We start from the raw sequence: 11,505 nt of genomic DNA on the forward strand, positions 1-11,505 counted from the left end.
AGTTGCTAAGAGGCCAAGCTGAGCATGCGCAAAACAACGGGGCGTCAACAGCTAGAAAAGCAGTGCGCAGGCGCGGACATCTCCCAGTATCAGCGTTATGCGCATGCGTTCATTACAGTCTATTGACGGTATTTCAACAAAACTTTATTTACAAAGGAAAACAAAACAAAAAGATTTAGAGAAGGAGATTGCCTGTGATTAACTTACAGAAAAAAGACATTTTTTTTTTCTTCCAATATTTTTTTCGGAGTTGTAGTTTTCTATAATTTTAGAATATAAAATGCAATGGAAAAGGAGCAAAAATCGAAATGTCATTCTTGGGTTTCTTTTATAGCTGCATATGTGGCTGGGGGCACCAATATGGCGTCGTCTTCAGGTAATCCCTGATTGTGTTACTTACAGGGGCACTGATGGACGCTCCTCCAGAATTGCACCGCAGTCAGTGATGGCAGCAGCATGTAAGGGGTTAACCAGCAGCAGTGATTGGGGCGATCGCCCGAGATGAGACCGGACGCAGCGTCAGCCCACGTCAGCCTCCAGGAGACGCTGCAGCCGAGGGGACTGGTCAGACACAGACCCCAATCCTGTGAGGCGGGGTCATCGCCAGACGCCGTCCATCACTAGCACGTACACGATACCTGGTGAGAAATCAGCCCAGGCCGCTCCAGAGGGAAAGAATTTATTATAACGCCCAAAAGGAAAATGAGATCTGGAGAAGGTGTCCGTCAGAGCAGCCCCGGCCCGGGGGTCCTCTTATCCTTCAGGGGGGAACTCCAGCAGCCACCAACCACCATCAGCAGGAGGGCAAAGAGGACGCAAACCAGCACTGCGGACAGCAGGCGCCCCGACACCACGGCACAGTCCTCCTGATGAACAGCAACACAGCGAATCACAGCGTGTCCCCCACGTATCAGCATCATTATCCTGCACCCTGAGCGTCACCGTCACAATCCTGCACCCTGAGCGTCACCGTCACGATCCTGCACCCTGAGCGTCACCGTCACAATCCTGCACCCTGAGCGTCACCGTCACGATCCTGCACCCTGAGCGTCACCGTCACGATCCTGCACCCTGAGCGTCACCGTCACAATCCTGCACCGAGAGTCACCGTCACAATCCTGCACCGAGAGTCAGCGTCACAATCCTGCACCCTGAGCGTCACCGTCACAATCCAGCACCCTGAGAGTCAGCATCATTATCCTGCACCCTGATCGTCAGCAACATTACCCTGCACCTTGAGCGTCAGCAACATTACCCTGCTCCCTGAGAGTCAGCATCATTACCCTGCACCCTGAGCGTCACCGCCACAATCCTGCACCCTGAGAGTCAGCATCATTATCCTGCACCGAGAGTCACCGTCACAATCCTGCACTGAGAGCATCATTATCCTGCACCGAGAGTCACCGTCACAATCCTGCACCCTGAGAGTCAGCATCATTATCCTGCACCCTGAGCGTCACCGCAACAATCCTGCACCCCGAGAGTCAGCATCATTACCCTGCACCCTGAGCATCACTGTCACAATCATGCTCCCTGATTGTCAGGATCATTATCCTATACGAGGGTCAGCGTTATTATTCTGCACTCCAAGTGTCAGTGTCATTATCCTGTACCCCGAGTGTCAGCGTCATCATCCTGTACCCCGAGTGTCAGCGTCATCATCCTGTACCCCGAGTGTCAGTGTCATTATCCTGTACCCCCAGTGTCAGCGTCATCATCCTGTACCCCGAGTGTCAGCGTCATCATCCTGTACCCCGAGTGTCAGTGTCATTATCCTGTACCCCCAGTGTCAGCGTCGTTATCCTGTACCCCCAGTGTCAGTGTCATTATCCTGTACCCCCAGTGTCAGCATCGTTATCCTGTACCCCCAGTGTCAGTGTCATTATCCTGTACCCCGAGTGTCAGTGTCATTATCCTGTACCCCCAGTGTCAGCGTCATTATCCTGTACCCCCAGTGTCAGCATCCTGTACCCCCAGTGTCAGCATCCTGTACCCCCAGTGTCAGTGTCATTATCCTGTACCCCCAGTGTCAGCGTCATTATCCTGTACCCCCAGTGTCAGTGTCATTATCCTGCACCCCGAGTGTCAGCGTCATTATCCTGCACCCCGAGTGTCAGCGTCATTATCCTGCACCCCGAGTGTCAGCGTCATTATCCTGTACCCCCAGTGTCAGCGTCATTATCCTGTACCCCCAGTGTCAGTGTCATTATCCTGTACCCGAGTGTCAGCGTCATTATCCTGCACCCCGAGTGTCAGTGTCAGCATCATTATCCTGCACCCCAAGTGTCAGCATCATTGTCCTGTACCCCGAGTGTCAGTGTCATTATCACGTACCCCCAGTGTCAGCGTCATTATCCTGCACCCCGAGTGTCAGTGTCATTATCACGTACCCCCAGTGTCAGCGTCATTATCCTGCACCCCGAGTGACAGTGTCATTATCACGTACCCCCAGTGTCAGCGTCATTATCCTGCACCCCGAGTGACAGTGTCATTATCACGTACCCCCAGTGTCAGCGTCATTATCCTGCACCCCGAGTGGTCATATGTAGTGTCTCACCGCAGACATCATGGCTTTCAGCCCTGGGTCTCTTCTATACTTCAGGCTGTAACACTCGGAGGTGACGCCAGTTTCCGTCTCCCCCACATGCAGTTCTGGAGGAAGCTGGTGTCCGCTGGGGTTCACGGCAGAACACTGGAAGGACGACCTACATGGAGACGGTCAGTGGTGAATGTGCACGGTGTCTGAGGCTTGGCGGAGGCAGTCCCGCCATATAGTCTGATATTACGCCTCCATCCACAGGCTGTACATACAAGGGAGATAAGCAGCTGCAAACACATTGGGCTCCACTTATCACCACGGAAACAACAGCCTGGGGCCGGACAAGGGCATCCCATAATCTTTACCTACAAACACATCTAGGAGCACCGCCGGCTGAGAGGTCACTCACCACGTCTGCGGTAAAACGGACGATGGACCGCTCACTATCACACACAACTTTCCGGAGCAATCAGCGTCACTGTCATTACACTGTGCGGACCCCCAGCTGGAGGCGACTGTGATCAGCAGGGGGGAGTCTGTGCCCGGACCTGCAGGAAACCAACACAAGGAGACGGGGTCTGAGAATGGGGGCCGACAACAATGAGCGTCAGCCACTAGGAGTCACAGCCCAGGGGAAAAGACATGAAGATGGTGGTGAGGATAGTGGTGGTAGTAATGATAGCGGTGAGGATAGTGGTGGTAGTAGTAATGATAGCGGTGAGGATAGCGGTGGTGGTAGTAATGATAGCGGTGAGGATAGCGGTGGTGGTAGTAATGATAGCGGTGAGGATAGCGGTGGTAGTAGTAATGATAGTGGTGAGGATAGCGGTGGTGGTAGTAATGATAGCGGTGAGGATAGTGGTGGTAGTAGTAATGATAGCGGTGAGGATAGCGGTGGTAGTAGTAATGATAGCGGTGAGGATAGCGGTAGTAGTAGTAATGATAGCGGTGAGGATAGCGGTGGTAGTAGTAATGATAGCGGTGAGGATAGCGGTGGTAGTAGTAATGATAGCGGTGAGGATAGCAGTGGTAGTAATGATAGCGGTGAGGATAGCAGTGGTAGTAGTAATGATAGCGGTGAGGATAGCAGTGGTAGTAGTAATGATAGCGGTGAGGATAGTGGTGGTAGTAGTAATGATAGCGGTGAGGATAGCAGTGGTAGTAGTAATGATAGCGGTGAGGATAGCAGTGGTAGTAGTAATGATAGCGGTGAGGATAGCAGTGGTAGTAGTAATGATAGCGGTGAGGATAGCGGTGGTATTAGTAACGATAGCGGTGAGGATAGTGGTGGTAGTAGTAATGATAGCGGTGAGGATAGCAGTGGTAGTAGTAATGATAGCGGTGAGGATAGCAGTGGTAGTAGTAATGATAGCGGTGAGGATAGCGGTGGTATTAGTAATGATAGCGGTGAGGATAGTGGTGGTAGTAGTAATGATAGCGGTGAGGATAGTGGTGGTAGTAGTAATGATAGCGGTGAGGATAGTGGTGGTAGTAGTAATGATAGCGGTGAGGATAGCAGTGGTAGTAGTAATGATAGCGGTGAGGATAGTGGTGGTAGTAGTAATGATAGCGGTGAGGATAGTGGTGGTAGTAGTAATGATAGCGGTGAGGATAGCGGTAGTAGTAGTAATGATAGCGGTGAGGATAGTGGTGGTGGTAGTAATGATAGCGGTGAGGATAGTGGTGGTAGTAGTAATGATAGCGGTGAGGATAGTGGTGGTGGTAGTAATGATAGCGGTGAGGATAGTGCTGGTAGTAGTAATGATAGCGGTGAGGATAGCGGTAGTAGTAGTAATGATAGCGGTGAGGATAGCGGTGGTGGTAGTAATGTTAGCGGTGAGGATAGCGGTGGTGGTAGTAATGATAGCGGTGAGGATAGCGGTGGTGGTAGTAATGATAGCGGTGAGGATAGCGGTGGTGGTAGTAACGATAACGGTGAGGATAGTGGTAGTAGTAGTAATGACAGCGGTGAGGAGGATGGTGCTGGTAGTAGTAATGATAGCGGTGAGGATAGTGCTGGTAGTAGTAATGATAGCGGTGAGGATAGCGGTGGTAGTAGTAATGATAGCGGTGAGGATATCGGTAGTAGTAGTAATGATAGCGGTGAGGATAGCGGTGGTAGTAGTAATGATAGCGGTGAGGATAGTGGTGGTAGTAGTAATGATAGCGGTGAGGATAGTGGTGGTGGTAGTAATGATAGCGGTGAGGATAGTGCTGGTAGTAGTAATGATAGCGGTGAGGATAGCGGTGGTGGTACTAATGTTAGCGGTGAGGATAGCGGTGGTGGTAGTAATGATAGCGGTGAGGATAGAGGTGGTGGTACTAATGTTAGCGGTGAGGATAGCGGTGGTGGTAGTAATGATAGCGGTGAGGATAGAGGTGGTGGTAGTAATGATAGCGGTGAGGATAGCGGTGGTGGTAGTAATGATAACGGTGAGGATAGTGGTAGTAGTAGTAATGACAGCGGTGAGGAGGATGGTGCTGGTAGTAGTAATGATAGCGGTGAGGATAGTGCTGGTAGTAATGTTGATGGTGGTAGTAATGATGATGATGGTGGTAATAGAGAAGATGATGATAGTGGTGATAGTAATGACGATGGTGGTGGTAGTAGTGATGATAGTAATGATGATGATGGTTGTAATAGTGGTGGTAGTAGTGAAGATGATGATGGTGGTGCGGATAGTGACCTGTCATCCCTAGCTGTCTGGCAGTCGCCCATATCCGCAGGCCGCTGTGGTTCCCTGGTGGGGTCAGAGCAGCGCTGGCCAACACGGACACATTATCGTGATCTCCATGGTCGGGGGCTGAGCCCACCACTGCCGGCTGCGCGGTCGGGGGGCCGGAGACATTGTGCTGCGGACAGAGGGGACGAGCGCTCAGAGTCTGAAGGACGGTGTCGAAATCCTGAAGAAATAAGAACAGGACGTCAGTGAGACCAATGTACGACCTCTGCTCCCTGTCAGTGAGTCACCGAGCGCAGTGTACGACCTCTGCTCCCTGTCAGTGAGTCACCGAGCGCAGTGTACGACCTCTGCTCCCTGTCAGTGAGTCATCGAGCGCAGTGTACGACCTCTGCTCCCTGTCAGTGAGTCACCGAGCGCAGTGTACGACCTCTGCTCCCTGTCAGTGAGTCACCGAGCGCAGTGTACGACCTCTGCTCCCTGTCAGTGAGTCACCGAGCGCAGTGTACGACCTCTGCTCCCTGTCACCGAGCGCAGTGTACGACCTCTGCTCCCTGTCAGTGAGTCACCGAGCGCAGTGTACGACCTCTGCTCCCTGTCAGTGAGACACCGAGCGCAGTGTACGACCTCTGCTCCCTGTCAGTGAGTCACCGAGCGCAGTGTACGACCTCTGCTCCCTGTCACCGAGTGCAGTGTACGACCTCTGCTCCCTGTCAGTGAGTCGCCGAGCGCAGTGTACGACCTCTGCTCCCTGTCAGTGAGTCGCCGAGCGCAGTATAAGACCTCTGCTCCCTGTCAGTGAGACACCGAGCGCAGTGTACGACCTCTGCTCCCTGTCAGTGAGACACCGAGCGCAGTGTACGACCTCTGCTCCCTGTCAGTGAGTCACCGAGCGCAGTGTACGACCTCTGCTCCCTGTCAGTGAGTCACCGAGCGCAGTGTACGACCTCTGCTCCCTGTCAGTGAGTCGCCGAGTGCAGTGTACGACCTCTGCTCCCTGTCAGTGAGTCACCGAGCGCAGTGTACGACCTCTGCTCCCTGTCAGTGAGTCACCGAGCGCAGTGTACGACCTCTGCTCCCTGTCAGTGAGTCACCGAGCGCAGTGTACGACCTCTGCTCCCTGTCAGTGAGTCACCGAGCGCAGTGTACGACCTCTGCTCCCTGTCAGTGAGTCACCGAGCGCAGTGTACGACCTCTGCTCCCTGTCAGTGAGACACCGAGCGCAGTGTACGACCTCTGCTCCCTGTCAGTGAGTCACCGAGCGCAGTGTACGACCTCTGCTCCCTGTCAGTGAGTCACCGAGCGCAGTGTACGACCTCTGCTCCCTGTCAGTGAGTCACCGAGCGCAGTGTACGACCTCTGCTCCCTGTCAGTGAGTCACCGAGCGCAGTGTACGACCTCTGCTCCCTGTCAGTGAGTCACCGAGCGCAGTGTACGACCTCTGCTCCCTGTCAGTGAGTCACCGAGCGCAGTGTACGACTTCTGCTCCCTGTCAGTGAGACACCGAGCGCAGTGTACGACCTCTGCTCCCTGTCAGTGAGTCACCGAGCGCAGTGTACGACCTCTGCTCCCTGTCAGTGAGTCACCGAGCGCAGTGTACGACCTCTGCTCCCTGTCAGGGAGTCGCCGAGCGCAGTGTACGACCTCTGCTCCCTGTCAGGGAGTCACCGAGCGCAGTGTACGACCTCTGCTCCCTGTCAGTGAGTCACCGAGCGCAGTGTACGACCTCTGCACCCTGTCAGGGAGTCACCGAGCGCAGTGTACGACCTCTGCTCCCTGTCAGTGAGTCATCGAGCGCAGTGTACGACCTCTGCTCCCTGTCAGGGAGTCATCGAGCGCAGTGTACGACCTCTGCTCCCTGTCAGGGAGTCGCCGAGCGCAGTGTACGACCTCTGCTCCCTGTCAGTGAGTCACCGATCGCAGTGTACGACCTCTGCTCCCTGTCAGCGAGTCGCCGAGCGCAGTGTACGACCTCTGCTCCCTGTCAGGGAGTCACCGAGCGCAGTGCACGACCTCTGCTCCCTGTCAGTGAGTCGCCGAGCGCAGTGTACGACCTCTGCTCCCTGTCAGTGAGTCACCGAGCGCAGTGTACGACCTCTGCTCCCTGTCAGTGAGTCACTGAGCGCAGTGTACGACCTCTGCTCCCTGTCACCGAGCGCAGTGTACGACCTCTGCTCCCTGTCAGTGAGACACCGAGCGCAGTGTACGACCTCTGCTCCCTGTCAGTGAGTCACTGAGCGCAGTGTACGACCTCTGCTCACTGTCAGTGAGTCACCGATCGCAGTGCACGACCTCTGCTCCCTGTCAGCGAGTCGCCGAGCGCAGTGCACGACCTCTGCTCCCTGTCAGCGCGTCGCCGAGCGCAGTGTACGACCTCTGCTCCCTGTCAGCGAGTCGCCGAGCGCAGTGCACGACCTCTGCTCCCTGTCAGTGAGTCACCGAGCGCAGTGTACGACCTCTGCTCCCTGTCACCGAGCGCAGTGTACGACCTCTGCTCCCTGTCAGTGAGTCACCGAGCGCAGTGTACGACCTCTGCTCCCTGTCAGTGAGTCACCGAGCGCAGTGTACGACCTCTGCTCCCTGTCAGTGAGTCATCGAGCGCAGTGTACGACCTCTGCTCCCTGTCAGTGAGTCACCGAGCGCAGTGTACGACCTCTGCTCCCTGTCAGTGAGTCACCGAGCGCAGTGTACGACCTCTGCTCCCTGTCAGTGAGTCACCGAGCGCAGTGTACGACCTCTGCTCCCTGTCACCGAGCGCAGTGTACGACCTCTGCTCCCTGTCAGTGAGTCACCGAGCGCAGTGTACGACCTCTGCTCCCTGTCAGTGAGACACCGAGCGCAGTGTACGACCTCTGCTCCCTGTCAGTGAGTCACCGAGCGCAGTGTACGACCTCTGCTCCCTGTCACCGAGCGCAGTGTACGACCTCTGCTCCCTGTCAGTGAGACACCGAGCGCAGTGTACGACCTCTGCTCCCTGTCAGTGAGTCACCGAGCGCAGTGTACGACCTCTGCTCCCTGTCAGTGAGTCACCGAGCGCAGTGTACGACCTCTGCTCCCTGTCAGTGAGTCACCGAGCGCAGTGTACGACCTCTGCTCCCTGTCAGTGAGTCACCGAGCGCAGTGTACGACCTCTGCTCCCTGTCAGTGAGTCACCGAGCGCAGTGTACGACCTCTGCTCCCTGTCAGTGAGTCACCGAGCGCAGTGTACGACCTCTGCTCCCTGTCAGTGAGACACCGAGCGCAGTGTACGACCTCTGCTCCCTGTCAGTGAGTCACCGAGCGCAGTGTACGACCTCTGCTCCCTGTCAGTGAGTCACCGAGCGCAGTGTACGACCTCTGCTCCCTGTCAGTGAGTCACCGAGCGCAGTGTACGACCTCTGCTCCCTGTCAGTGAGACACCGAGCGCAGTGTACGACCTCTGCTCCCTGTCAGTGAGTCACCGAGCGCAGTGTACGACCTCTGCTCCCTGTCAGTGAGTCACCGAGCGCAGTGTACGACCTCTGCTCCCTGTCAGTGAGTCACCGAGCGCAGTGTACGACCTCTGCTCCCTGTCAGTGAGTCACCGAGCGCAGTGTACGACCTCTGCTCCCTGTCAGTGAGTCACCGAGCGCAGTGTACGACCTCTGCTCCCTGTTAGGGAGTCGCCGAGCGCAGTGTACGACCTCTGCTCCATGTCAGTGAGTCACCGAGCGCAGTGTACGACCTCTGCTCCCTGTCAGTGAGTCATCGAGCGCAGTGTACGACCTCTGCTCCCTGTCAGGGAGTCACCGAGCGCAGTGTACGACCTCTGCACCCTGTCAGTGAGTCATCGAGCGCAGTGTACGACCTCTGCTCCCTGTCAGGGAGTCACCGAGCGCAGTGTACGACCTCTGCTCCCTGTCAGTGAGTCATCGAGCGCAGTGTACGACCTCTGCTCCCTGTCAGGGAGTCACCGAGCGCAGTGTACGACCTCTGCTCCCTGTCAGCGAGTCGCCGAGCGCAGTGCACGACCTCTGCTCCCTGTCAGGGAGTCACCGAGCGCAGTGTACGACCTCTGCTCCCTGTCAGTGAGTCACCGAGCGCAGTGTACGACCTCTGCTCCCTGTCAGTGAGTCACCGAGCGCAGTGTACGACCTCTGCTCCCTGTCAGTGAGTCACCGAGCGCAGTGTACGACCTCTGCTCCCTGTCAGTGAGTCGCCGAGCGCAGTGTACGACCTCTGCTCCCTGTCAGTGAGTCGCCGAGCGCAGTGTACGACCTCTGCTCCCTGTCAGTGAGTCGCCGAGCGCAGTGTACGACCTCTGCTCCCTGTCAGTGAGTCGCCGAGCGCAGTGTACGACCTCTGCTCCCTGTCAGTGAGTCGCCGAGCGCAGTGTACGACCTCTGCTCCCTGTCAGTGAGTCACCGAGCGCAGTGTACGACCTCTGCTCCCTGTCAGGGAGTCACCGAGCGCAGTGTACGACCTCTGCTCCCTGTCAGTGAGTCACCGAGCGCAGTGTACGACCTCTGCTCCCTGTCAGGGAGTCACCGAGCGCAGTGTACGACCTCTGCTCCCTGTCAGTGAGTCACCGAGCGCAGTGTACGACCTCTGCTCCCTGTCAGTGAGTCACCGAGCGCAGTGTACGACCTCTGCTCCCTGTCAGGGAGTCGCCTGCCCTTCTCACAGCGGAGGGTTCGGTGCAGTGGATCCGCTCGTTAGATTTCGTACTTTACCTTAGTAAAATCGTCGTCCGTCACAGGATAAGAACGCAGGTAGAGCCCAAAACACAGGAAGGTGATGGCGAGCGTGACCAGACACAGGAGGAAGGTGACCAGCGGAGGGTGATGGCGCACACAGAGCCGAAGCCCCGCACACAGCGCACAGGCCATGGTGGAGTCAACCTGAGAGGCGACAAACACAGGTCACATCACAACAGGCATGGCCGCCGTCTCCATGACAACTCCTCCATGTACCACTACCTGCAATGTCTGCCGCAGACCCCTCGTGGGCTGCAGAAGTGGAGAACTACAACTCCCAGCATGCCCTGCAACCCTGATGCTCTTCGCCTGCCAGTTCTTTATGTATTTACCATTTATACTTCACATTGTGGTCGCTGGGACTTGTAGTTCAACACAACATAACCCTTAGGCTATGTTCACACTTTGCAGATTCCACTGCGGATTTTTCCGCAGCAGAATTCCAAAATCCGCAGTGAAAACCGCAGCGCGTTTTCACTGCGGATTTATCGCGGTTTTTACTGCGTTTTCGTCTGCAGATTTTCAACTGCAGTTTTCTATTGGAGCAGCTGAAAATCCGCAGAAAAGAAGTGACATGCTGCGGAATGTAATCCGCAGCGTTTCCGCGCGGATTTTTCTGCAGCATGTGCACAGCGTTCTTTGTTTCCCATAGGTTTACATTGAAATGTAAACTCATGGGAAACTGCTGCGGATCCGCAGCGGTCAAATCCGCTGCGGATCCGCAGCAAAATCCGCAAAGTGTGAATATAGCCTTAAACCCAAGAAGCCCCTGCGCAAAGCATTCTGGGACACGTGTGCGCAGGGGATGGGTTTCCCAGGATGCACCACGCCTGGGCCCTGCTCGGTATTCTGTCTCCCTCCCCGTCCACCCCGCACTGCAGCGCCCCCATCAGGTACCCCGTGTGCAGGCGGCGGCCGGCCGGACTCCTGGGGCAGCCGCTCTCCTCCTCCGCCTCAGAGTCTGCAAAGGGCGTGAGCTACAACAAAATGGCGGCACACCAACTGCACGCCACGTGTCCAAGGGTTACCATGGAAACTGCCAACCGACCTGCGCTCCTGGCTCCAGCGTCACTGACAGTTATGGTTCCTATAGAGACAGCGGCTGTAACGTGTACTGTGGTCACCACAGCAACCAATCACATCACTGCTTACAGCCACGTGCTGATGAAAGTGTGAAAGCAGAAACGGGATTGGTGGATAAAAAGCAACTCTGTATCTAATCCTACCCTGTGTGATACTGACTGCTGAGTCGTGTATCTAATCCTCTCCTGTGTGATACTGACTGCTGAGTCGTGTATCTAATCCTCTCCTGTGTGATACTGACTGCTGAGCCGTGTATCTAATCCTCTCCTGTGTGATACTGACTGCTGAGCCGTGTATCTAATCCTCTCCTGTGTGATACTGACTGCTGAGCCGTGTATCTAATCCTCTCCTGTGTGATACTGACTGCTGAGCCGTGTATCTAATCATCTGTGTGATACTGTCTGCTGAGCCGTGTATCTAATCCTATCCTGTGTGATACTGTCTGCTGAGCCGTGTATCTAATCCTCTCCTGTGTGATACTGACTGC

At 55.5% G+C, this 11,505-nt stretch overlaps 1 protein-coding gene across 2 annotated transcripts; it reads right to left on the reverse strand.

The window, feature by feature from the left end:
- Window positions 1-122: 122 nt before the first annotated feature.
- TMEM219 (transmembrane protein 219) lies at window positions 123-10,962 on the reverse strand. Of its 2 annotated transcripts, none has more exons than XM_069735000.1 (6): window positions 10,833-10,962; window positions 9,912-10,079; window positions 5,227-5,443; window positions 2,949-3,087; window positions 2,558-2,705; window positions 123-866 (listed from the first exon to the last, which is right to left on the reverse strand). In XM_069735000.1, exons 2-6 carry the CDS (start codon window positions 10,065-10,067, stop codon window positions 726-728), a joined length of 801 nt encoding a protein of 266 aa, XP_069591101.1. In that variant the 5' UTR covers window positions 10,068-10,079; window positions 10,833-10,962; the 3' UTR covers window positions 123-725. The 2 variants fall into 2 exon arrangements, with proteins under 2 accessions (XP_069591101.1, XP_069591102.1); XM_069735001.1 differs by having other exon boundaries at window positions 664-866; window positions 2,503-2,705.
- Between the last annotated feature and the right edge of the window lie 543 nt (window positions 10,963-11,505).

This window comes from Ranitomeya imitator, chromosome 7 (genome assembly GCF_032444005.1).
Source record: "Ranitomeya imitator isolate aRanImi1 chromosome 7, aRanImi1.pri, whole genome shotgun sequence".
In the NCBI taxonomy this organism is placed as follows: Eukaryota; Metazoa; Chordata; class Amphibia; order Anura; family Dendrobatidae; genus Ranitomeya; species Ranitomeya imitator.